Here is a 25,036-nt window from a genome sequence, read left to right as displayed (position 1 = left end):
TGTGTATTGGAATAAAGTACAGTATCTGTAGGAGATTTGAGATAATATTTGAGAGGAGTATGAGTGGAAAGGATTTTACATGTCTAAAATAATGGCTTATTCCAAAATAATTTTTTTTTGTTAATAATTCACCCTTTGGACTCTAAACTGGATGTAAACCAATTATAACTTCAGTGGAACCTTTCCATTCATTCACATTCTTTGTGTATTGTCTTTTTTATTGTGGCTACTGAAAATAATCCATGCCATGTATGTGGGTATTCTTTCCTATGTTTGGAGGGTATGGAAGCAAGGAGAGGAAGAAGAACTGCACTTGTAGTCCTAAGTCATGATTGCAAATAAAGTAAGAAACATTATTCAATTTATACTGTTTTCCAATGACCTCAGAAAACCATTTGCTAATACTGTGTTTTAGCCAACTAATAAAAGACAACTTTTCCTTTAATCATTTTCCTTAGGTCATTTAGAAGACATTGGTACCAGATTTGTTTCTCTAATACAAATGACTTGCATGCAGAACAGAGAGCTGCTACACCAATATAGTTATCGAGTGTTGGAACATAGCTTTCCTGTCAGTAAAGATTTAATGGTTATGTTTTGTAGGACTAAATCTAAACATATCACTTTTTTCTTTCTGTCTTCTTTTTTAAATAACATTTTTATAAAGTATGACATGCCATCAAATAAATTAGGCAAGTATATTTGCAGCAGATAGGCTGTTTTCATATGGTAACAAAAGATACCGAAAACCAGTGATTTCTTTAGAAAAGCCTTGGTGGAGCAGTGGGCTAATGCCTCCTTAAGTAACACCAGCTGCCTGCAATTAGTGCAGGTTCGCATCCCACCAGGCTCAAGGTTGACTCAGCCTTCCATCCTTCCGAGGTAGGTAAAATGAGGACCCAGATTGTTGGGGGCAATTAAGCTGACTTTGTAATAATGCCGCTTGGGGGGCATATGAAAGCCCTAATAAGCAGGCATATACATAGAATGAAGGCTACTGCTAAGCTTGTAAGCCGCCCTGAGTCTTCGGAGAAGGGCGGGATATAAATGGAAATTAAAAATTTTTTTTGTTAGATTCCATGAGAAAGATGAATGTATATACAATTACAACTAAGTTTGCATACATTTCAAAACTATACTTTCTCACACTTGGTCTGAATGCTTATTGTAAAATGAATTGTCAACTGTATTGCATTTCCCTTATAACAGTCTGAATGTAGCTCCTCAACTGTACAATATCCTTAAATGCCCTGAGCTGAACAGGTACAGTTGTGAGTCTTTGTTACCGGTGAATATTCCATCAATCAAAACTGAATGTAGCTCCTCAACTGTACAATATCCTTAAATGCCCTGAGCTGAACAGGTACAGTTGTGAGTCTTTGTTACCGGTGAATATTCCATCAATCAAAACTTTAGGGTGATAGGGAAAAACAGCTTTTGCAACATGCCTCTCTCCCATCAGCAGAACTCTTTTCTGTGTCCGGAAACAAATCTCTGGCAGTGGATAATGTACCTCTTGGTGGTAATGTTAGCATGTTGTTGTACAAGGGATTTCTGTTTAAATATCTTTCATAGTTCTCCAAATTGTTCCAATTCAAATTCAGTTTTGGGTTTGTCAGGACAGCATGTTGCATTAAACCCCAAACCTGTCTTTGAATCACCGAGTCCTAGAATTGTAGAAAATAATTTAGGCTGCTGAGTCCAAACCTGTTCTTAGTGCAGGGATCCCAGGCACCTAACTAGCATCTACTTTCTTCCAGTGAATGTTTTCATTGTTGAATTGCTCTTACAATTAAGATTTTTTTCCCCCTTAACAATCAGTTATAATCTGTCCTTTCACATCTTAAAATCCATTTCCATATCCTGCATTCTAGAATGGTAGAAAATACTAAGTAAGGTCATACATAGTGTTCAGTATGGCATCCTTTTTAGGTATATAAAGAGTGCTATTATACAGTTCCCTTTTGAAAACTAAATGTTCCTGGTAACTTGCATATTTTTCCATAGGACTGACTTTCTGCTCCCTTAATCACCTCATTGTCCTTCTCTGAAACTGTTTGTGTCTAAACTCATCTTAACAGATGGTGAACAGAATTGGTGACAGTGCTAAAGATGGAGTTAGACCAAAGCAGAATAAAGTAGAATAATTACTCTTTGTGATTTTGAAATTATATTTGGATGATGTGGTCAGTCTTGCATTTTCATTTTTTTTTGTTTTGTAGCCACATTTTATTACTAATTCCTACGCAGTTTTTAATCACCTCTTGATGAAAGAGGTTTTTCCCCAAATATTATTACCAAGTGAGGTATCCTTCATCCTTCTTGCTACATAATGCCTAAATATAGCTTTTCACTCTTTGTCTTGTCTTATCCTACTTTTTTTTCTTGCCTTATTTCTATCTAGCTTTCTTCCTCCTTTTTTCTTTACTTCCTTTTCCAGTGCAACAGTCTGTTACTTCTAACCCATCTCTGTTCTGTATTAAGGTAGTGATGATGGTTCTTTGTACCAGAAGGCAGGAAAGGAGTGTATATGTATCTATTTATATATGTATGCTTAATTGTGTATGAAAAAGTAAATGCATACGATGGTAAAATAATAGATGGTATTACTTTTTATAGGCTGTTAATGCTAACTAGTTATTCAGTTAATCTTTTATTCTTTGTGCCTTTTTGAGGACTCCTGGCAATATCCTTGCACATAGGGTACACATATGCACATGTGCACACATACAACTCTGTCACGTGCATACATTTTTTTTTGCAAAAGGGCAATTTCCAGGTGTAGTTTGTTCTGAATTGACAACATTAGATTAACAATATAGGGACATTTGCAGAGAATTTTTGACTTGTGTTCATATATTTTTTTACTCTTTATTTTTCCCTTGGTGCTGTTCTTAAATTTAGAGTTTTCTTTGTTTGGGATGTAAATGCAAGTAGATACAGTATTCTTGAGCCCCATGCCTGTAAATTTCAGACTTTTAATCCTACCCCTTTATCTACTTCTCACATTTACTTGGTGGAATGTGTTCTTTCTTGGAGAAAATTTAGCTAAAAATTTGAGTAATTCTGCTGTAGCCCCATACGTTTCTTCTGATTTAGCTATGTTCTTTCCCTTTTTCTATATCATCACTTACTTTTTTGGCTCTTTATTTCTTATTCCTTTGGATGGCATTGCTTATCCCAATACACCATGAGTATGTATATATACCGAGATAAGTTCAAAGCCATCTTGATCAAGCTCACCATACTTTAGCCAAATCAACTTTGCAGCTCTTGTAAAGTGCAATCATCCTGTGTAAGCAGATCAGTAGTTATATAATTCAGATTGTGTTCCCAGAAACCAATTTTCTTATTTAGCATTATTTGCAAAAAGTAGGCATCTGGATGTACAGAGACAACTGAAAAGAATCTTGCTGTCATGAAAGCATAGAAAATATACCAATATCAAGCGATCTCCAGAAAAAGAATTTTTTAGTACTGCTCATCTAATGCTGTCTACTAAATATAAAATCGTACTATTGATGACTTAGATTTAAAAACAACCCATGTCTGTTGGGTAAATTTTTTTATGGCAATCCTGGAAACATATTTTGTGTAGTTTGTGAATAATACTGAGTTGGTTGCAAGATAAAAAGCAAAAAAATAAACCTGGTGAATGTGTTTCTTTTCCACTTCATAGTATTTACATGTCCTTTGCATACTTTTATCAGAAGTGATTGCTATAGCTTCCAGAATAAAGCATTCTTGTTTTAAGATTATTTTTTTAAAAATAATAAATTATTCCTATAATAAAAGCACATGGATTTAAAATCTCTTGATTAGCATACAATAAGTACTATTTAGGAATAGAATTCTAGAAACATTTAGGATTTCAATTTCCTTCCTTTTTTCTTTTCTAGGTGGTAAAAAATACTCAGATAGGAGGAACAAAATAATAATCAAAGTACTGTTTCAGAATGTAAATCTGTAAATCTCACAAGTAAACTTGCAATGTTCAATATATTAATGTGAACAAATTTGCATAACAAAATTTATAATATTCAATATGTTGATGCATCTTAAAGATGTGTTGCCTATCTTTAAAAAATATTTAATAAATATATAATGTGTTTTTTTAAAATACAAGTACTGTATATACTAAGAGCACTTCCATTTCACACATGGAAAACAACAACACATAATCTAAAATGGAAAAAAGTATGGCAATGTGTGCATCCAGAATTGTCTTGACTTTCATGTGAATTTATGCTTATCACTTACTGTAACTGATGTTTAATTTGATGACAGCCCTTGTCAAGAGGTTTAAGCCACTGTTATTACTGTGCATCTCTTGTTCCTTTCTACCACCTTTTTTCATTAAGAATTCTGTATTTCCCCCTTTCTTAAAAAAACATATGTATGGTTTCTCTTGCAAGTTTTGGCTATTCTTTATGCAGAGAAACTGCATTGCCAAAAAATGACAAACATATTTGTTAGTGTACATGTAAATACATCCATGTGAAATACATTCTCAGTTTGAAAGAAACATGCAACGACTCAGCCTAGAAAATACATAGTTTCCCAGATGCTACTTTTTCTTGATTAACAAAGAAATAATTAATAAATGTCTATGGAAATTCACAGTCATCCAGGTCATGATTGTCTCAAAGGTGCTTTTTAAAAAAAGGCAACTGGACTATGTTTTTTCCTTGAGGAAGAAATGTTTTTTTCCCCCTTGAGAAAAAAGAAGTTTTGCTTCTTATCCAAGAAGTTTCATCAGTTTTGACTGGATGAAACTTGATGGATGAGAAGTGAAACATCTTTTTCCTGAAGGAAAAATAATTTTTTTGTTCAATGAAAAAAACATAGTCTAGTTGCCGTTTGAGAAAGACACCTTTGAGAATGTAATGTTTTTTTTCTTATTGTTCTTTTAACTTTAAAAGGCATTTTAACTAGTTTAAAAATAGGACACTTACATAGAAAGCTATTCTCTGGAATTCTGCTTCCAATGCAGCATGGCTACCTAGTAGTTATAATAATAATAATAAAGTTGGAAGGGACCTTGGAGGTCATCTAGTCCAACCCCCTGCTCAGGCAGGAAACCCTATACCATTTCAGACAAATGGCTCTTCTTAAAAACTCCCAGTACTGGAGCATTCACCGCTTCTGGAGGCAGGTTGTTCCACTGGTTAATTGTTCTAACAGTCAGGAAGTTTCTCCTTAGTTCTAGGTTGCTTCTCTCCTTGATTAGTTTCCATCCATTGCTTCTTGTCCTGCCTTCAGGTGCTTTGGAGAATAGCTTAACTACCTCTTGTTTGATTCTCTGTTTTTCCTTTTATGGGTACATGTGTTCACACGGAAATTTTTGAGGCATTCATTCAGTATGATTCTCTGGAATCATAAGTGGCATCCTTCTGTTTCTTTGTAAAGCTGCTGTACAAACTGCCATGCAGTGTTTTATGCATTAGACTTTTTGATGGTGTCTGTAACACACAGTAAATAAGTTGATGACAACCATAGTAGATGTGCCCTTGATCAGAAGACACCTGTTTTTCTCTTATCTATTAGAGATCATGTTTATGTCTCTTGCACCTTCTTTTCAAGTTCTGCTTTTTGCTAATATCTTGAATCTTTTTCTAGGTTCAATGGCATTGCAGAGCGAGAATGGTAGCTGGAGCAAACTTCTATATAGTAGGCCGAGATCCTGCTGGAATGCCACATCCTGAGACTGGAAAAGACCTCTATGATCCAACCCATGGTGCCAAAGTCCTGACTATGGCACCAGGCTTGATAACATTGGAAATTGTACCTTTCAGAGTGGCAGCGTATAATAAGAAAAAGAAGTGCATGGATTACTACGACTCACAATAGTAAGTTTTAAGGGAGGTGGGCTTAAAAATGAATGTCCCACATAATATTTTGGGTATGGATTTGGGATTTGGTTTTACATGCCATTATATCTCACCATAAATTGTTTAATTTCAAAAGAAATTCTTATTTCTGAGGCCTTTTATTCAGTTCATTTTCTGTATAATTTATAAACCTTTAATTTGAAACCATACCATACATTTTAACTTCTTATATCCTGTGACTTATGTCTAAATTAATTAAAAGCTTGAAGCTCCAATGATCTATAGTTGTTTTACTATTCTGGGTGGCCTGGAATTGGCCCAAAGATTGTTCTCACATTTATAATGGAAAATGTTGGTTGTCATGATACTGTAGAGCATACTGCAATTTTTTTTTATTTTAATCTCTCCATTTGGGAATAAAGTTCTTTTTGATACTATAGAACCATTTGACAAGCTTTGAACTACATGCTTAAAGTTTTAGTATGTTTGTTATTACTGACATTTTCTCATCTATGAAAACTACAAGTTTGTCTATATTTTTTTTCTGTATAAATAATCCTATCTTGGAATATATACTCATTGCAGTGCTGCTGATTTTATATAAGGGTTTGGTAATCTATTGCATGGATTTTCACATAGTTATTCTTGATGAGAGAATAGAGTCTGGTAATTTGAAATATATCATTTTAACATACTTCCTGTCATTTAATGTAATGCAACACATTTTTCATAGCTGAAGAAAGGAACAGTTATTACATGATTGATTGAATTAATTTGGGGGCAGGATTTTCAGTTTTTTATTTTCTACAGCCAGTTGAGGAATTAAATTGTTGCCTCTCTTCTCTCAATTATGTAACAACCTCCATTTTGTTTCTTTAAGAAAAGACTAAAAATCTGGCTGATAAATTCAACACTGGAGAAAAACGACTGAAAACCATCACCAGTGCAGAAAACAGAAGTCAGTTTACTGTTGTTAAAAAAACCAGTTGCAAAATGTAGCTGCAAAAAACCTCCCATCTCTGCATTAGATTGTTACTTTAACACTTTACATTATATTAACATAATCCTGAACGTGGATTGTACTCATCATAATTTTGCCCCATTGTGTGTGTGTAACAAAGTGGTTTAAGTAATTAATTCTTCTGAAGGACCATAAGTTTAAATCAGTTAAAGGCATTATACAGAAGGGGAGATGAAACAATGCTCTAAGTTTCCTCAGGGCTTAAATGTGCAACCTTTTAAAATAATTATAGTCTGTTCTATATAGCATTCTGTGAGTTGAGGTCTGTTACATTATCCATAATTTCTTGCTGTTACATCAGGATATTTTTTTTTAATTCTGGCCATTCCAGAGCTTGCCTGGTTTGTGTTTTTAATATAATAAGTACTATTTCACAATAACCCCCCTAACTTTGGTCATATCATAAAACCATGAGAAAAGTCGGAATGGCTTATGTAAGCCACTCGCTAATTCCTTTTTGCCTCATAATCTCACTTTCCAATTTAGATCCAAATGGAAACTTTGATCACTATCACATCTGAGTGTCTGAAAGTATCATCAGAAAAAAAGTATTTGCTACTAAAAACAGCAATAAGTATTTTCTTTTAAAAATGAAGCATTTTGTCTTGTGATTCCCCCCCCTCAGTATAGGATAGGCCACAGGTCTGCAACCCGCGGCTTTCAGCCGTCTCCTGCGGCTCCTAGTCCTCTGCTATGTGCAGTCCAAAAAAAAAGTGGGACTAAAAAAGTTCAACCAATCAATTCAAATATGCAGGGTAGGTGCATATCTTGCCTTGGCTCCACTCTTCAGTCAAATCCTGTTCTGCGCATGCGCGCATGTGCACACATTTTTTTGCAGCTCCCAGTTTTTCCTTTTGTGAGGGAACCGTTTCCGAGTGGCTCTTTCACTGTTTCAGGTTGCTGACCCCTGGGATAGGCATTGATGAGCAATCTAATGCACATTCTCACTACAGGTAGTCCTTGATTTACAACAGTTCATTTAATGACCGTTCAAAGTTACAGTGGCACTGAAAAATGTGACACAGGACCGTTTTTCACAGCTATGACCTTGCAGCTTCCCTATGATCATGTGATCATAATTCAGATGCTTGGTAACTGGCTCATATTTCTGACCTTTTCAGTGTCCCAGGATCATGTGATCCCCTTTTGCAACCTTCTGACAAAACAAAGTCAGTGGGGAAGCCAGATTCAACCGGGTTACTAACTTATCAGCTGCACTGATTCACTTAACTGTGGCAAAAAAGATTGTAAAATGGGGCAAAACTCACTTAACAAATGTCTCACTTAGCAGCAGAAATTTTGGGCTCCATTGTGGTCATAAGTCGAGGACTACCTGTATTGCAGGTTTTATGTTTGTAACAGAAACTAGCTTTAAGGAGATCTATTTCATATTTGTATGTTAATTTCATATGTACAAAACACAGTAAATATAAAAAAGAACAATTATAAAAACCAGCACTTAACTTCAATGCTAATTTACTTGGATGTTTGACTGGCAGTCTAGTGCATTTTCTGCTTTTATAATTAAAGCAAAACTCAGTCAGATTCCAGAGCTCTCTACATCTTAAATTAAGTGAGCATAGCCATGGGGATACCATAGTAATCCCCAGTCCTGCTTAATTGTTTCAAAAGTTTAATTTTTGGAAACCCTGTACTTCTAGAGCAAGGGATGGGGAGGACCTGTGACCTTTAGGCATAGTGGTAAATAGTATTGATGCTATTGACATCAAACAGTACCCCATTGATTCTTGAAAATCTGTAGAGGCTCATCAAAAAAAATATCCAGCAGAAATTTGTTTAATACTCATCCCAGTGTCTTAAAAACCACTATATTGTCATTTGCTGCCCTTTGGTTTTAGTGAGTACAGCTCACTTGTCTAAGTGACAGGTATTTGGGGGCTTAATTCTCAAAAAAATATTATGTTCAGCATCCCAAACAAAACAAAATTGCACAGAGTAAACAGAGAATTAGGGTTTTGTGGTTAGGAAGCAGGATGTCATATGAAATAAAGGCAGCTGTTAATTAAAAGCATATGAAAATAACTGAAGTTGTGCTGAGAAGAAGATTTAGATAGATTCTGAGACCTTGGACTCATTCTGTTACCATTTTTTATTATCTCTGTTCCATTTTCCTTTCTTGAACGGTTTGGATTAAATTTTAAGACACTCAGGATGTATTTTTGTTTTTGTTTTGTGTGCATGCCTTTAAGCCATTGTTCCTGGCAGCTACTTGGACTAGTCCCTGCAGTTTTCTTGGCAAGATTTGCCATTGCCTCCTTCCTACAGATGAGAAAAAATGACTGACCCAAGTTCACCCAACTGGTTCTGTGTCAAAGATGGGACTAGCACTCATGGCTGGTTTCCGGTCTGATATTTTAACCACTGCACCAAACTGTCTCTCCTCAAGATCTTTTGACTACTTACTTATTTCCAGGGAGCAACAAAAATAATCAAAGTCAGATAATCAAATTAAATTCAATTTAGAAAAATGTGGGTTAGACAGCACCACCACCAGATGGATTTGTAGCTAGCTTACCGGCCATACTCAGTGTGTAGTCCTCAATGGAACCGCATCTACATGGAGGGAAGTTTGTAGTGGGGTGCCCCAGGGTTCTGTTCTGGGCCCAGTGCTCTTCAACATCTTCATCAACGATTTGGATGAAGGGATAGATGGGGAACTCATCATATTTGCAGATGACACCAAGCTGGCAGGAATAGCCAACACTCCAGAAGACAGGCTTAAGATACAGGAGGATCTGGACAGACTTGAACATGGCGCTATCTAACAAAATGAAATTCAATGGTGAAAAAAAGTAAGGTTCTACATTTAGGCAAGGAAAACCAAATGTACAGGTATAGTATAGGGGGTAGGTTGCTCAATAGTAGTAACTGTGAGAGGGATCTCGGAGTCCTAGTGGACAATCATTTAAATATGAGCCAGCAGTGTGCTGCAGCTGCCAAAAAAGCCAACATAGTGCTAGGCTGTATTAACAGAGGGATAGAATCAAGATCACGTGAAGTATTAATGCCACTTTACAATGCCTTGGTAAGGCCACACTTGGAATACTGCATCCAGTTTTGGTTACCATGATATAAAAAAAGATGTTGAGAATTTAGAAAGAGTACAGAGAAGAGCAACAAAGATTATCAGGGGACTGGAGGCTAAAACATATAAGGAACGGCTGCTGGAATTGGGTATGTCTAGTTTAATGAAGAGAAGGACTAGGGGTGACATGATAGCAGTGTTCCAATATCTCAGGGGCTGCCACAAAGAAGAGTCAAGCTATTCTCCAAAGCTTCCGAAGGCAGGACAAGAAGCAGTGGATGGAAACTAGTCAAGGAGAGAAGCAACCTAGAACTAAGGAGAAACTTCCTGACAGTTAGAACAATTAACCAGTGGAACAACCTGCCTCCAGAAGCTGTGAATGCTCCAACACTGGAAGATTTTAAGAGGAGACTGGACAGCCATTTGTTTGAAATGGTATAGGGTTTCCTGCCTGAGCAGGGGGTTGGACTAGATGACCTCCAAGGTCCCTTCCAACTTTACTATTATGATTATGATGAAATCACGAATAAAATCAATCAAATGAAAGAAGCAGCTCACCAGCTATTGTTAGCTCATCAGTGCCATTTTTATGATTTACATGAGATATTAATTTTTACTTGAGGCAATCCAAAGAAAATATAGATTTTGATTTACTTAAGATTTAATAAGAGCCAAAAAAATTAATTTTGGCTGCTATTTGTGTTTCATAGTGGTAGGAAAGACATATTTCTTATCATGAAACAATATATTAACTAAGAATTTTGCAAAAAAACCCAAAACTTTTTGCAAAACCAAAAAGGTAGAGCAAAAATTACCCTTAAGTAAAATTTTCTTCTTTCTTTTAAAAAAATAGCTGTTTCATGAGAATTAGAAATTTGCAAAGCCACTACACTATTGCTTGATTTACAAATGATCATTAGCAACATACAAAACACCTAACACTTGTGATATGCTACAGATAATTAAAAACAAAATAAAGCCTGCCCATAGATTTATAATCCAACTGATCTAAAAGGGAAAAAAAGATGGGATTGCAAATAGCAAAGGTATTCAAGTAGTAAATTTTTGAAAATGGTGTAATAATTTTATAGAATTATAAGTAAAGAGCAACGGCTTAGCCTTATGCACATATGCCATGACTTCCTTAAGAGAAATGGAATCTAGAATTAGAACCTTCTCCAGAAAACGAAGGTCTTTGCATAATGTGTCTGAGGTATGAAAATTTGAGTTACTTGTGCCTCTAGTGAGAACTCTGGATTGAATTGTTTGTTCCATTTATTTCTTCTCTTGGTTGGCCTTCTCCAACACCAAAGTTCAAAAGTGTCAGTATTCTTCCTGCCCTGCTTCTTCAGACCCCAGTACTTTACATTGAAGCCAAGCGGATAGCCCAGAGGAAGGACAAAAAATGTCTCAGTCCAGGCTCTAGTAGCTAAGATCCCTTTAGTCATGCTCACGACAACAAACAATTTGAGTATAGTTACAGTCATGGCCGAAATTGTTGGCACCCCAGAAATTTTTCCAGAAAATCAAGTATTTCTCACAGAAAAGTATTGCAGGAACACATGTTTTGCTATACACAGGTTTATTCCCTTTGTGTATATTGGAACACAACAAAAAAGGGAGGAAAAAAAGCAAATTGGACATAATGTCAAACAAAACTCCAAAAATGGGCCGGACAAAATTATTGGCACCCTTAACTTAATATTTGGTTGCACACCCTTTGGAAAAAATAACTGAAATCAGTCGCTTCCTATAACCATCAATAAGCTTCTTACACCTCTCACCCAAAATTTTGGACCATTCTTCCTTTGCAAACTGCTCCAGATCTCTCTTATTGGAAGGGCACCTTTTCCCAACAGCAATTTTAAGATCTCTCCACAGGTGTTCAATGGGATTCAGATCTGGACTCATTGCTGGCCACTTCAGAACTCTCCAGCGCTTTCTTGCCATCCATTTCTGGGTGCTTTTTGACGTATGTTTGGGGTCATTGTCCTCCTGGAAGACCCAAGATCTCAGATGCAAACCCAGCTTTCTGACACTGGGCTCTACAGTGCGACCCAAAATCCTTTGGTAATCCTCAGATTTCATGATGCCTTGCACACATTCAAGGGACCCAGTGCCAGAGGCAGCAAAACAACCCCAAAACATCATTGAACCTCCACCATATTTCACTGGAGGTACTGTGTTCTTTTCTTTGTAGGCCTCATTTCATTTTCGGTAAACAGTAGAATGATGTGCTTTACCAAAAAGCTCTATCTTGGTCTCATCTGTCCACAAGATGTTTTCCCAGAAGGATTTTGGCTTACTCAAGTACATTTTGGCAAACTGTAATTTTGCTTTTTTATGTCTCTGTGTCAGCAGTGGGGTCCTCCTGGGTCTCCTGCCATAGCGTTTCATGTCATTTAAATGTCGACGGATAGTTCACGCTGACACTGATGCTCCCTGAGCCTGCAGGACAGCTTGCATTCCTTTGGAACTTGTTTGGGGCTGCTTATCCACCATCCGGACTATCCTGTGTTGCAACCTTTCATCAATTTTTCCTCTTCTGTCCACGACCAGGGAGATTCGCTATAGTGCCATGGGTTGCAAACTTCTTGATAATGTTGCACACTGTGGACAAAGGCAAATCTAGATCTCTGGAGATGGACTTGTAACCTTGAGATTGTTGATATTGGTCCACAATTTTGGTTCTCAAGTCCTCAGACAGTTCTCTTCTCCTCTTTCTGTTGTCCATGCTTCGTGTGGCACACACAGACACACAATGCAAAGACTAAGTGAACTTCTCTCCTTTTTATCTGCTTTCAGGTGTGATTTTTATATTGCCCACACCTGTTACTTGCCCCAGGTGAGTTTAAAGGAGCATCACATGCTTGACACGATCTTGTTTACCCACAATTTTGAAAGGGTGCCAATAATTTTGTCCAGCCCATTTTTGGAGTTTTGTTTGACATTATGTCCAATTTGCTTTTTTCCCTCCCTTTTTTGTTGTGTTCCAATACACACAAAGGGTATAAACCTGTGTATAGCAAAATATGTGTTCCTGCAATACTTTTCTGTGAAAAATACTTGATTTTCTGGAAAAATTTCTGGGGTGGCAACAATTTTGGCCATGACTGTATATCATACTTACTTCGTTGCTTTTGTGTGTGGCTGCTTGTGTGTGTTGTGTGAATAAGGCACTGCTAGCAACAATATCTGGAAAAAGCTGATGGCAAAAATAACTAACAACAACAACAACAACAATCATATAGTATTTGTTTTCATTTTTATTTCAAGGAGAGTTTACCCTTTGTAGTGTATGAACCTCCCAGGAATTACCAAAAGGAGCTTGCTCTGGATCATGGGTAGCACATTTTTGCAAGCCTAAAGGAAATGTCTCTTTACTTGATAACCTGTGCGTCTCCTTGCCCTAGAATTCAGTCCCTACGTCTTCTGCCATCTCCATCTACGAGACACAGTGTGGAAAAGCATTATGATGAGCAAAGTCTTCCAATCTTTCTAATTAATTAGAGTGAAAAGATGTGTTTACTATAGTTGGATTGGAGGAAGGATGGCTGGCAACATGTGAAAGCAGAACTCCCATTTGGGATGGTGTCTGTAGCATGCAGCCCAGATGTAGGGCGAAATGTTCTGAGGAGAAGGTGCCTGGGGAGCCGCTCTTGAAATCCCCCTTCAAAGGGAAGGCATACCAGCCGCCTGGATTCAATGCACACAACTTGGCGCTGTGGGAGAATGTAAGGTTTTAATAGGTCTGCCTTTTTTCTTTTAATCAAAAAGCACCGAACAAACTGATGGGCTTTTATTATTCCATTTCTCTTGCCAAATAGCAGGCCAGATTTTCTATATAAATATGTGCATAGTGACTTGAAGTCAAATGAAGTAGAATGTTAAGACTATTTGTTGCCTGTAATGATGAGTGATGTTAGTCCAGTTAAGCCATGCTAGGCCTCCCATGGTTAGAACTGTAGGAGTGGCAAGAATATTAGAATGCTCTTGGATCTCCCTTTCTGTCACAGTTTGGGAGTGGGAGCAGATAAATTATGTGACAACATACCAGTCTCCCTTTTCCAGAGTTGGAGCATTGTACTATCAGCTTAGCAGTCTATTCTCTAATTTTGGTTATTATTTTTTGTCAGTTGTTCCAAATGAAAAAAGAGCTGGTTAGGTGTAGTGTAGTAGGCATCAAGATAGAAAGTGGGAGACTGTGAGTTCTAGCCCCACCTTACACAAAAAGGTAGCAGGTGACCTTGTGCCATTCACTCTTGTTTGGCCCTAGGAAGAAGGAGGCAATGGCGAACCACTTCTGAAGCCTTGTGCTTCAAAATTGCAGGGAATATTCCAGGCAATTTCCAGGAATAAAAAAATGACTCAAAGAAACTCCCCCAGACAATACTGAACAATAGCCTAAATGTTACGTTAATTGAAACAAAAAAAATTTGGCACTATAACACTCCCATAATTGGTTACGTTTGGGACTTGTTCTTAAAAGTAATAGTGGTAACACTAGAAGTATCTTGCTGTTTGGGGTACATATTATTATAAACAAAATGTGGCAGACTACCCTTAGACTTTTGTAATATACGGGTTTGTAAGTCAATGAAATTTTTTAAAATGAAAACTCTGGAAAAATGAATTCTGTTTCTTGACGGAGCACTCGGGATTTCCTAATCTATTATACAGGTTTTATACAGCAGTAGCCAGCATGTATTTGTAAATGCGTATATTCTAGAACAGTCTATGGGTCAATATGAGTAAAATATATATTCTTTCCTAATGGGATTTGCTCTTAGGTCAGTGGTAGAGTATAAACTTTAGACATTTTAAGCCTTGATGTCTCCATTTAAAAGGAGCAAATACAGGGATTCCCCTAGGTATGAACATTTATTTAGCGAGTTTTCACAAAAATGAATTAATTCAGAAAGGGAACTTACATTAGAAATTCAAAATTGCGACCAAAAATAGGCCTCTGTAGCCATGTGACGTGCATTCAGTCTCTGTTGCAAATGGCCGCCATTTTAACTCTGTGACTTCCCTGGGCCCTTTGGTACTCCGAGAAGCTGGAAGGGATTTTTTTTTGTCCCTGGTCACATGGCCAAACAAGAGCTGACCCAGTACCAGTTTTTGCCTTTGCTGCAATTTGCTACTGCCTGGGCTCCAGTGCTAGAATTACTTATGTAAGTATTTTAAAATGTTCTTTTTGTTACTCTATACGCTAGTCACTCTCACTTTTATTTATATATTTAATATTCACGATACCAACCAAAGTTCTACAGTTTTCCCCATCTGGTAACAAAGATTTTATCTATCATATTGTGCCATCCTATTTCTTTACCCTGAAGTTTTATAAAACTGATTTGCAATTTGAGAAGTTGTCAGACAGTTCTATATTTGTGCAGAATATCCAGACATTTGTTCACTTATTTTAATGACACAGATTGTCCATAGCTGCTGTTGCGTCTGTTATACAGAAATGCTTGATAAAAAACACATTAGCAGTATCTTTTGGCACTTGATTCAATTAGGAAATGTCTCTAATTTGCACTGTTTATTCCTAGTTCAGATCTTCCATTAAACGTCTTTTGAGTAACTCAGTATAGTTTATTCCTCAAACTGAAATACCGTACATTTTGAATGCCAGATTAAATGGAAAATAAACTGTTTTTCATTAATACTTATTATGAAGCATGTGTTGGCTTTTTTTTTTTTTGAAAGGCCTCTGTAATCTTTCTTCTTCAGAGATCTGAATTTATGCACAATTGCTATCCAGTACAAATATCATTGTAAGATGGCATGGCTTAAAACTACCCACATATAATTCTGCTCATGGGTAGACCATGAGCTTACCATTGTGAGTTCATTACTTAGGCAAAAACTCCTTTCTCAATTTGTTGACTTTGTTGCTTATTAAAAATAGTAAGACATTTAGGAATCTTAGGAATTAGGAGCTGCAGAATATAGATATTAGAATATATGCAAAAGTACAGTTGTTGAAATTGCATATAGAACAATGCAGTTAGAACATGGAGCACTAGTGAGTTGTTAACACTAAATATATCAACTAGGCCCCCTATGTGACAACCTTTGGGTGTAGCATTGTCCAATTATATCACAAATATATCACAAAATTTCAAAATTTCCTACTTTTGAGTTGGCATAGACATATCATAGTCATGGTATTATTTTTTAAAATGGCATCCATTGTTTGATTCCTAGGAAATATGTCTTTATTTTTTGTTTCTCTGTCATAAATGCAGTATAGGAGAGAGGTCTTTCGATAGCCGCTAGGTGTTCATGGAAAAACTCCTTAAAAGTATTATTGCAATAATTTTGGGCACAGAATAGCTCGGCAGTTAAAGATGCTGAGCTCGTCAGCTAGAAAACCTGAGCTCCTCTCAACAGAGTGAGCTCCCGTTACTTGCCCCAGCTCCCACCCACCTAACAGTTTGAAAGCATGCCAATGCGAGTAGATAAATAGGTATCACTTCCGTGGGAAGGTAATAATGTTCTGTGTATCTCAGAATACAGTCACGGTGGCCACGTGACCATGGAAATGTCTTTGGGCTCCCTTGGCTAAGAAACAGGGATGAGCACTGCCTTCTAGAGTTAGAAACAATGGAGAGGGGAAACCTTTAGCTATAGGAAATAAAGGAAAGGAATAGGTAATAACAGAAATATAAAATTCAGCTAGACCTAAATGTAGTTTGAAATATTTCTGGCAAATGAGCAGGGCAAGCAAGGAATATAAAACCAAAAAATAATACTGGGTGAGGTCTTACTTGGGGAATGGTCTCACAAGAGAAATATAGTTGATACCTATGTATCAACTTTCAACAAAAGCTCAAGAAATTTCTTTCACACTGGCTGATGACATTTATCTTCTCCAAATACTTTATATTTTTTCTAAATTTTAAAGCACACAAATTTGCTATTATTAATATATATATATTATCAGACGGCTCCAATTACTGGTCAAGTAGTAAGCTCTTCTTTAATCAGAACTTCACTCTTTCAATGTTTTTTTTCAGAGCAACAATATGAAACAGTGTTTGATTGTCTTTTTGAAGCATGTACCTCTCACTTCCCTCCCTAGTTTATATCCACAGCTTTCCCATTTTGATCTCCCATCTAGGTATTAACCCGAGGTCTAAATAACCCAATTTGACATTTTGAGGTCTGCCAAGATTGGCTAGGTGTGATGGAATAGAAATATAATAAATAAATGTTCATAAGCAATAAATGTAAATAGACAAGTCATAATCTGAATATATGAAAGTACTATTAGAATGAGATTTGTTCTTTTTTTCAAAAATGGTCAGGCTCAAAGTCAAAAGAGATTCTACAAAGCTTTAAATATTACCAAGGATAGTTCATTAGAAAAACAAAACCATTAAAAAGTAACCACTTATTAAGTGGTTATTTAAAAAAAAGATCAATTTTCCAAAAGCATAGTGAAATAGAAAGTTTCATCTTGGGTGGAGAACTTGGATGGAGAACTAATGAAGAGAAGGGCGAGGGGTGACATGATAGCAGTGTTCCAATATCTCAGGGGCTGCCACAAACAAGAGGGAGTCAAGCTATTCTCCAAAGCATCTGAAAGCAGGACAAGAAGCAACGGATGGAAACTAATCAAGGAGAGAACCAACCTAGAACTAAGGAGAAATTTCCTGACAGAATCAGTGGAATGACTTGCCTTCAGAAGTTGTGGATGCTGGAACACTGGAAGTTTTTGAGAAGAGATTGGACAACCATTTGTCTTTTTAAAAAGACATTTCAGAGTTCCAGGATTGCATCAGATAGGTTGTATGAATTGTTAGATTTTTGAATGTGACATATAGAAGAAGACACTTACTGGAATCCTCCACCATTGGAGCTGCAGAAGTAGGCAACCTAATGCTTTCCTGGTGTTTTGGGCCCCAAGTCATAGAAATTGTCCAGAACTCGGGAACAGATCAGTTCCATATACATCTTGTAAGGCTTTTAAGATCAGAACTTTTATCTGGTGTTGGAATAAGATATTGTTAGCACAGATTTTTCAAAATGGGTAGACCATGAGCTTACCAGGTCTAAACTGTTAATAGTATTTTACACAGTTTTTTGCACAGACAGTCTGGGATAATTTCTGAGAATTGCAGTGATCCTTACAACTTTGTACCCATCCAGTTCAAAGATTATGCTGTTAATCTTTTGCACGTACCATGAGAAGACTTGTTCTTTATTTGCTAAGTATACTTTAACATTCAGACAAGCAAATTAGCCCCAAATACATTTGGTTCCATTTTCTTCTGTCTTGAGCCATATCCAACTGAAGTCAGCATTTGGCTTATATTTAAGATGGATCAGCTGAAAATGACTAAAACATAGACGGAACAGGCTGAGCGAAAAAGCAAGTTAAAACATTTCTCTTTATTGTTGACTAATTACTTTTGCTTTGGAGACTTAAAATTCTGTGTTGCATTTGTACTTGTTGAGGCTACATGTTTTTAATTTGCTTAATAAAAATCTAGGTAAATAATGTATCTCATGGCTACCTGGATATTTTATTTTGTTTTTTTCTCTTGTGTATCCCATTTGACAATTTGTAAAGTGTCATGATGTTGACTGGATGCAAATACTTTATTTTCTAGGAAAAGTAGCTTTTATTAATTAAGTTTAAGGTGTAACATAAATAAATAGGTGGTATCTTATGAACAAATAATACATTTTGTTTTCTGAGGAAGAATATTTATGGAACCAGAATATCCACATAGAAGAAGGTAAATATTGGCAGGCTTCAGGAAGACGAAAAGTGTCCAAAATTCACAGAAACACAACAGAATTTGTTTTTTAAAAAAACCATAGGATGTAGAATGTTTTTGGAAGCACAGAATACGAGGCAGGGTGGGGGATGGAAGGAAGAAACAATAACATAAAAAAGTATGTCTTCAGCAAGGCGTGGCAAGACCAGCTAGAAACTGAATCAGATCACACCACACTGTACTCTTAAGAGACTGGACAGTCGCTTATCTGAAATGTATAGGGTCTCTTGCTTGAGTAGGGGTTTGGACTAGAAGACCTTCAAGGTTTCCAACTCTGTTAACCTGGTATTCTGTTGTTCAGTTTTGTGGCAGATTTTATTTGTGTATAGTATTTTTGAATGTGCAGAAAAAAATGCTTTCTGCAGCAGTTCCAAATTGTTTTTTTGTGTCATGAGCACATTTGGCATACTAAGAGATAATTGTAAAATCCTATATCCCCTTTTCACTGATATACCATTCATCCCAATATTGTCGAATGACATATTTCCAGAGTGGCAGAGCATGGCCTTCCCACAGCCGGGTAGTAAAAAGCTTAGTGACTGTCACTGCTAGTGTATCCTTCATGATTGTAAGTTGCTCATTTGGAACACCATACATGTAGCTCTGAATTTACAACCATTCATTTAGTGATCATTCAAAGATACAACACCACTGAAAAGTCATTTACAACCAGATCTCACACTTAAGACCCTTCCAGTATTGCAGTGATCGCCATTTGCAATCTACCAAGGCAGTTTCCAAAGAGCAAAGTCAATGGGGGAAGCAGGATTTGTTTAATGACCATGTGATTCGTTTAACAACTTCAGTGATTCTCTTTAGCAACTGTGGCAATAAAAGGCACGACTTGCTTAAAAACATCTTTCTTAGCAACAGAAATTCTGGTTTCATTTGTGGCCTTATGTTGAGGACTGCCTGTATTACTTTAAATGCAAGCAAAATTCAATTGAAGCTTATTGCATATTATTTCTAAAAGGTTTCTTTCTTTTTTTCTAATTTTAGCCATGAAGATTTTGAATTCATTTCAGGAACTCGCATGCGCAAACTGGCTAGAGAAGGTCAAAATCCTCCTGAAGGTTTCATGGCTCCTAAAGCATGGACTGTGCTGACAGAGTATTACCAAACCTTGGAAAAAGTTTAAGCTGCTCTTATTAATTGCAGATCAACCTTTGACACAAGACAGGGGACCACCCAGTTATGCTGCTTTGTTGCAGCTTCTGTCAGAAAACTTTTCCTAAATATCTTCCTTAGGAACCATTCTCTGCTTTTCTTACATGTTTTGTTACATATTGCTAACAAACTGTTTTTTTAATGTCCTCTTTTATTTACGGTTTTTTTTATTACAGTAGGATTTTTAAAAAAATCTTTCGTTTTAATATTCTATTTACTCCTCTTATTTGAGCTCACTTTCCTGGGATGCTAAACTTAACTTTTTTCCTTTCACTTTCTGTAATAGAATTCCAACACTGTGTTTTATAATTTAAGGAATAACTATTTCAGTCTGATTACATGAGCTAGAAGGAGGTGCTGAATTTGATCATCATAAAGTAGATTTTAATGTACCACACTTGTACCTTTTGGTCTGGACTTTGACGTTCTTCTATCGAATCTCCAAAGTAGCCTTGGATTGGAAATTAAATGTTGTTTGATGAATGTGTGATTTTTGTTTTTGCCTAGTTTTTTTCTTAATCATGTAAAAATTATGGGAAATACAACAGGGCAGTCTGATTATATGGATCGCTAATTTTGTTTCCTATATTTCTGGTGATTGTAACGCTATTACTGTCTTTCAAACTTTTGTTTTAATCTTTTCTGTTCAATATAGTGCTTTTTAAAAATCATTTTGGTTGGTACGATTATTCTTTAAGCTTCGGTCTCATTTAGCTCCGTGGGTTGGCTCCTAATTAAACACAAATGATTACCCTTCTGGAGAAGGGAAAGAAAAAAAAAAGATATTTGTCTGCTTCAAAAATACCTGCTTTGATCTTTTGACATTTTGATATTTGGGGGCTGCAAGTTAACTGATTAACATAGAACAGCCTTGTTATTGTAGAAGGTGCACATGTGAATTTTGATTTCTGGCGAAGTACAAGAAATTGTTTTGATACTATACACCTTGTGTCCTTAAAGTACCAGTTTCTTAAAACTAAAGGTGAAAGTTTGTATAAGAGCATGTCCTATAGCAAAGCACGCAAGAAGGTTTTATGCTCAGTTCTTGATTTCTCCAGATAGGACTGAAAAAAACACACACGTTTGTTTGCAACCCTGGAGAGAGCTAGCTGAGGAATTGTTGTACTTGATGTCTACCTACATTAAACATGCCGAGATTAAGGAATACTGGTCTGTAGAGACAACTAACATAGAATTAGATTCTATAAAAAGAAGTTTGCAAATACTCTTAATAATTTAGATTATGTATTGCAATTATAGATGAAGAAAAAATACCAAGAACAAACAAGCATAAAGAATTTCGCTCCATGCATCAGCTTTTTCACATGCATAAACAGAATCCTAACGACCATTTTTAATCCATCTACTTAGAATGTACAGTAGGCAGTCCACGACTTAACAATTACAAGTGGGACCAGAGCTTCCGTTGTAAATGTTAAGTGAGGGATGCCTAATTTTATGGTCTTTTTTGCCAGGATTGTGTGAATTACAGGGTCTTTAAGCAAATCTGGCTTCCCTTGGGGACTTTGCTTGTTGGAAGCAACAAGGTGGGAAAGTGGCAAGTGTGACCCGAACACACTGCAACCATGGCCAAAAATGGCCACAATTCAATATTAGTAAGAAAAAGGGAACGTTCATAGTTAAAATTAGGCAATCCTCCAATGGGCAAGTCAATATGAAGAATGTACTCATTTGTGAAAAGATCGTAGGAGTATACATTAGAAGGCCTGCAGTTGAAATTTGAGCTAGGGGTTTGATGCCACACAGCTGATAAGAACATTGAGGACAATCTCCAGATAATAAAAAAGCCATGTGTAGGAGATGACCAGGATGAACCCGAGGGAGGGGGTCAAATGCATCATAAGTCGTGAGTCTCTTTGCGCCCATAAGAGATCTAAGTCCAGCCCACCTTGAATTCCTTATCTACCACCAAATTGCTTTGATTATTAGTAGTTCAGATTTTTGTAGAGAGCTTAAGCTTAAAATAAATCTTCATACCACATTCAACTGCCTGGATCTCCTGATTTCCCTGGTGCTTGACAGAATGCAAAGAAGACTTTATAATGGGAGATTTCAGTTACCTTTGCATAAACTGGGTATGTTCCTGTTCAAGACATGAAAAAGAAATCAAGTTTTTATATACCTTAAATGATTGTGCCTTAGTTGTTTCTTGAAAAATGAAGCAAACTACATTTAATTCTAATAGTGGCTAAGAGTTTCTGCAACAGTGAGTGGCCTATAAATGTAATAAATAATCTGTTGTCTGGTGTAACTGTTGGGGATCTGTTGCTGTCTTTCATTCTCTTGTCAACTGCAGGTCACTACCGGATTCCATGATATGGGACAAATGGGTGGATGTGGTGGCTCAGTTCTGAAACTGCTCTGGATTTGCCTAGGCAAAGTTGGTCAATGCAATTCTAGGCTGCTTTAATAGAGGAATAGAATTAAGATCACCTCACTTTATAATCTCTTGGTAAGACCATATTTGGACTATTGCATCCACTGAGGGATAGAATCAAGATCATATGAAGTGTTAATAGCACATTATAATGCCTTGGTAAGGCCACACTTGGAATAATGCATCCAGTTTTGGTCACCACAATGTAAAAGAGATGTTGAGACTCTAGAAAGAGTAAAGAGAAGAGCAACAAAGATGATTAGGAGACTGGAGACTAAAGCATACAAAAAATGGTTACAGAAATTGGATATGTCTAGTTTAATGAAAAGAAGGGCTGGGATGACATGATAGCAGTGTTTCAATATCTAAGGGGCTGCCAGAAAGAAGAAAGAGTATATTCGCCAAAGCACCTGAAGGTAGGACAAGAAGCAATGGATGGAAACTAATCAAGCAGAGAACCAACCTAGAACTGAGAAATTTCCTAACAGAATAATTAATCAGTGGAACGACTTGCCTCCAGAAGTTGTGGTGCTTCAATACAGGAGGTTTTGAAAAAGAGATTGGAGAACCATTTGTCTGAAGTGGTATAGGGTTTTCTTGCTTGAATAAGGGGTTGGACTAGAAGACTTCCAAAGTCCCTTCTAACTGTTATTCTGTTAAATGAATGGCTACTACACTAGAGAAGAAGAGAGTTCTGGGCATAAGTGCCGAAATGTTATCCTCAGGAACAGGAAGTGGAAGCTGCCTGTTCATGTCCCCCCTCCCCACAATAAAATTGCCAGTCCTCACTTTGACAGGTCTGACTCACTTCGCAGTCATCAGGACCCCTGCCAGTTTGTAGCCTGCCAGCTGTATCCATGGGGTTGGTCACTCAAATTCATTTATTTTAGAGTCACAGGATCCCATTTGAGAACTCTGTCCTAATATAGGCCTGTTAGCAAGATGGAATTGCTAAGCAATTCCTCTTAAAGCTATACACGCTCAAGATCAAAGTTCTGAACTGAGATGTAGACGTTTTTTCTGTCAGTGAAGGCTAAGGAACTTGGCTTAGATCTAGGACCCTGAGTTTTACAGCCTGGATTGCTCAATATGAACAGACCTGGAATTGTTGCAAACAAAACTATTAAAACAAAAGTCTGGAGCAGCACCAAAGGATTTGAGTTGTAAATACTATTATATCCGCAATTAAAAATAGATAAAATAATGATTTACGTCTCTGTGACTTCAGTTTTGTCATCTCTGTAAATGCATGTTTTCATAGCCAGAAAATTGTTAAGACAGATATCATGTTTTCCTACTTTGTCATCAAAATGGCATAATTTCCTGATAGTTTTAAAATAAGTTTATTGTTTTGTGTGCTTCCATTACAGTGATGTGCATCTGGAAGATTTGCCTTTAGGAATAAATGATACAAATTGCAGAGCATAAAATGAAATGGCAAAACCAGAAATGCAGATAGCTGCTCATTGCTAATCTTATTAGTTTGAAAAACATTGCTGGCATTTTGTGAATCTATTTATCTTTATTTATATTACAAATGAAGCCCCTTTTCTAGACTTTTCAGCCAATTCAAAACACCTAATTAAAAACTACTGCAAAATATTATTAGTTGCATAAAATCCAGTTACAAGAAAGGATTAAATAGCAAAAATAAACTGTTTAGAAAAAATTATGTTATATAAAATTTATTTATTCTGTGGAACCAATACTTCCCTAAATGAATAAAAAGCCTTCAAAAATAGATGATTTGAAAGAGTTAGGCATATACTCTTGTTACTAAGCAAGTCCTAATTTTGAGCATCTTGAAAAGAAAGGTTAATTATTGGATGCCAGTATGGATTTGTCAATAAGGAGTCTTACTAACTTTTAATTGAAGGTGATCATCAATAGTTCCTATCAAATTGGCCTGAGATACCTTGTAGGGTGCCATAAGGTTGAATCCTGGGTTCTTATTAAAAATAATAATGGCTTTCAGGCAGAGAGGGCAAATATGTAAATGTCATAACATCAAATAGTATAACCAATCTTCTAGAAAACAGAAATAAAATTCAAAACCATCTTATGATTTATTTATTTATTTTATTTTATTAGATTTATATACTGCCCCTCTCCAAGGACTCGGGGTGGTGTACAGGGCAAAAAACACTAACAACACACAAGATATAAAAATTAAAATAAGATTAAATCAATAGCCCTAAGTAATAAATACATTCTAAAATTTAAAATTTTTAAAATATAACTCTAAAATCCAATCCCTCAGTCCAGGCCGGCCTGTTCAAACAACCAAGTCTTCAGGTCACGGTGAAACGAGCGAAGGTCGGGAGCCATCCGAAGCTCAACTGGAAGCTGATTCCACAGGGCAGGCGCGCCCACAGAGAATGCTCTCCCCCTGGGAGCCGCCAGTCGACATTCCCTGACCGACGGCACCCTGAGGAGGCCCTCTCTGTGGGAGCGCACAGGGCGATGGGAAGTTAACGCCGGCAAGAGGTGCTCCCGTAAATAACCCGGACCCATGCCATTTAGGGCTTTATAGGTCATCACCAGCACCTTGAATCTCACTCGGAAGACAACTGGAAGCCAATGCAGCTCGCAGAGCAGAGGTGTTACATGGGAGTATCGGGAGACCCCCATCACAACTCGTGCGGCTGCATTCTGCACCAGCTGGAGCCTCCGAGTGGCATTCAAGGGCAGCCCCATGTAGAGAGCATTGCAGTAGTCTATCCGAGAGGTCACGAGCGCATGCGTAGGGCGTCCCGGTCCAAATAGGGCCGCAGCTGG

The 25,036-nt window shown here is 36.9% G+C and overlaps 1 protein-coding gene across 3 annotated transcripts in view; it reads left to right on the top strand.

Annotated features, from left to right (window-relative positions):
• Positions 1-20,531, top strand: part of PAPSS1 (3'-phosphoadenosine 5'-phosphosulfate synthase 1) — a 47,723-nt gene extending 27,192 nt beyond the window's left edge. For all 3 annotated transcript variants that reach the window (XM_081333271.1, XM_081333270.1, XM_081333272.1), the window contains exons 11-12: positions 5,620-5,849; positions 19,693-20,531. In XM_081333271.1, coding sequence (XP_081189397.1) covers positions 5,620-5,849; positions 19,693-19,831 — 369 coding nt within the window. In that variant the 3' untranslated portion in view covers positions 19,832-20,531. The remainder of the gene's footprint in view (positions 1-5,619; positions 5,850-19,692) is intronic.
• The last annotated feature ends 4,505 nt before the right edge of the window (positions 20,532-25,036 follow it).

Source organism: Vipera berus, assembly GCF_964194415.1.
Source record: "Vipera berus genome assembly, chromosome: 7".
Lineage (NCBI taxonomy): Eukaryota > Metazoa > Chordata > Lepidosauria > Squamata > Viperidae > Vipera > Vipera berus.
The sequence above is the reverse complement of the archived record's forward strand: the minus strand, read 5'-3'. Positions and strand labels throughout refer to the sequence as shown.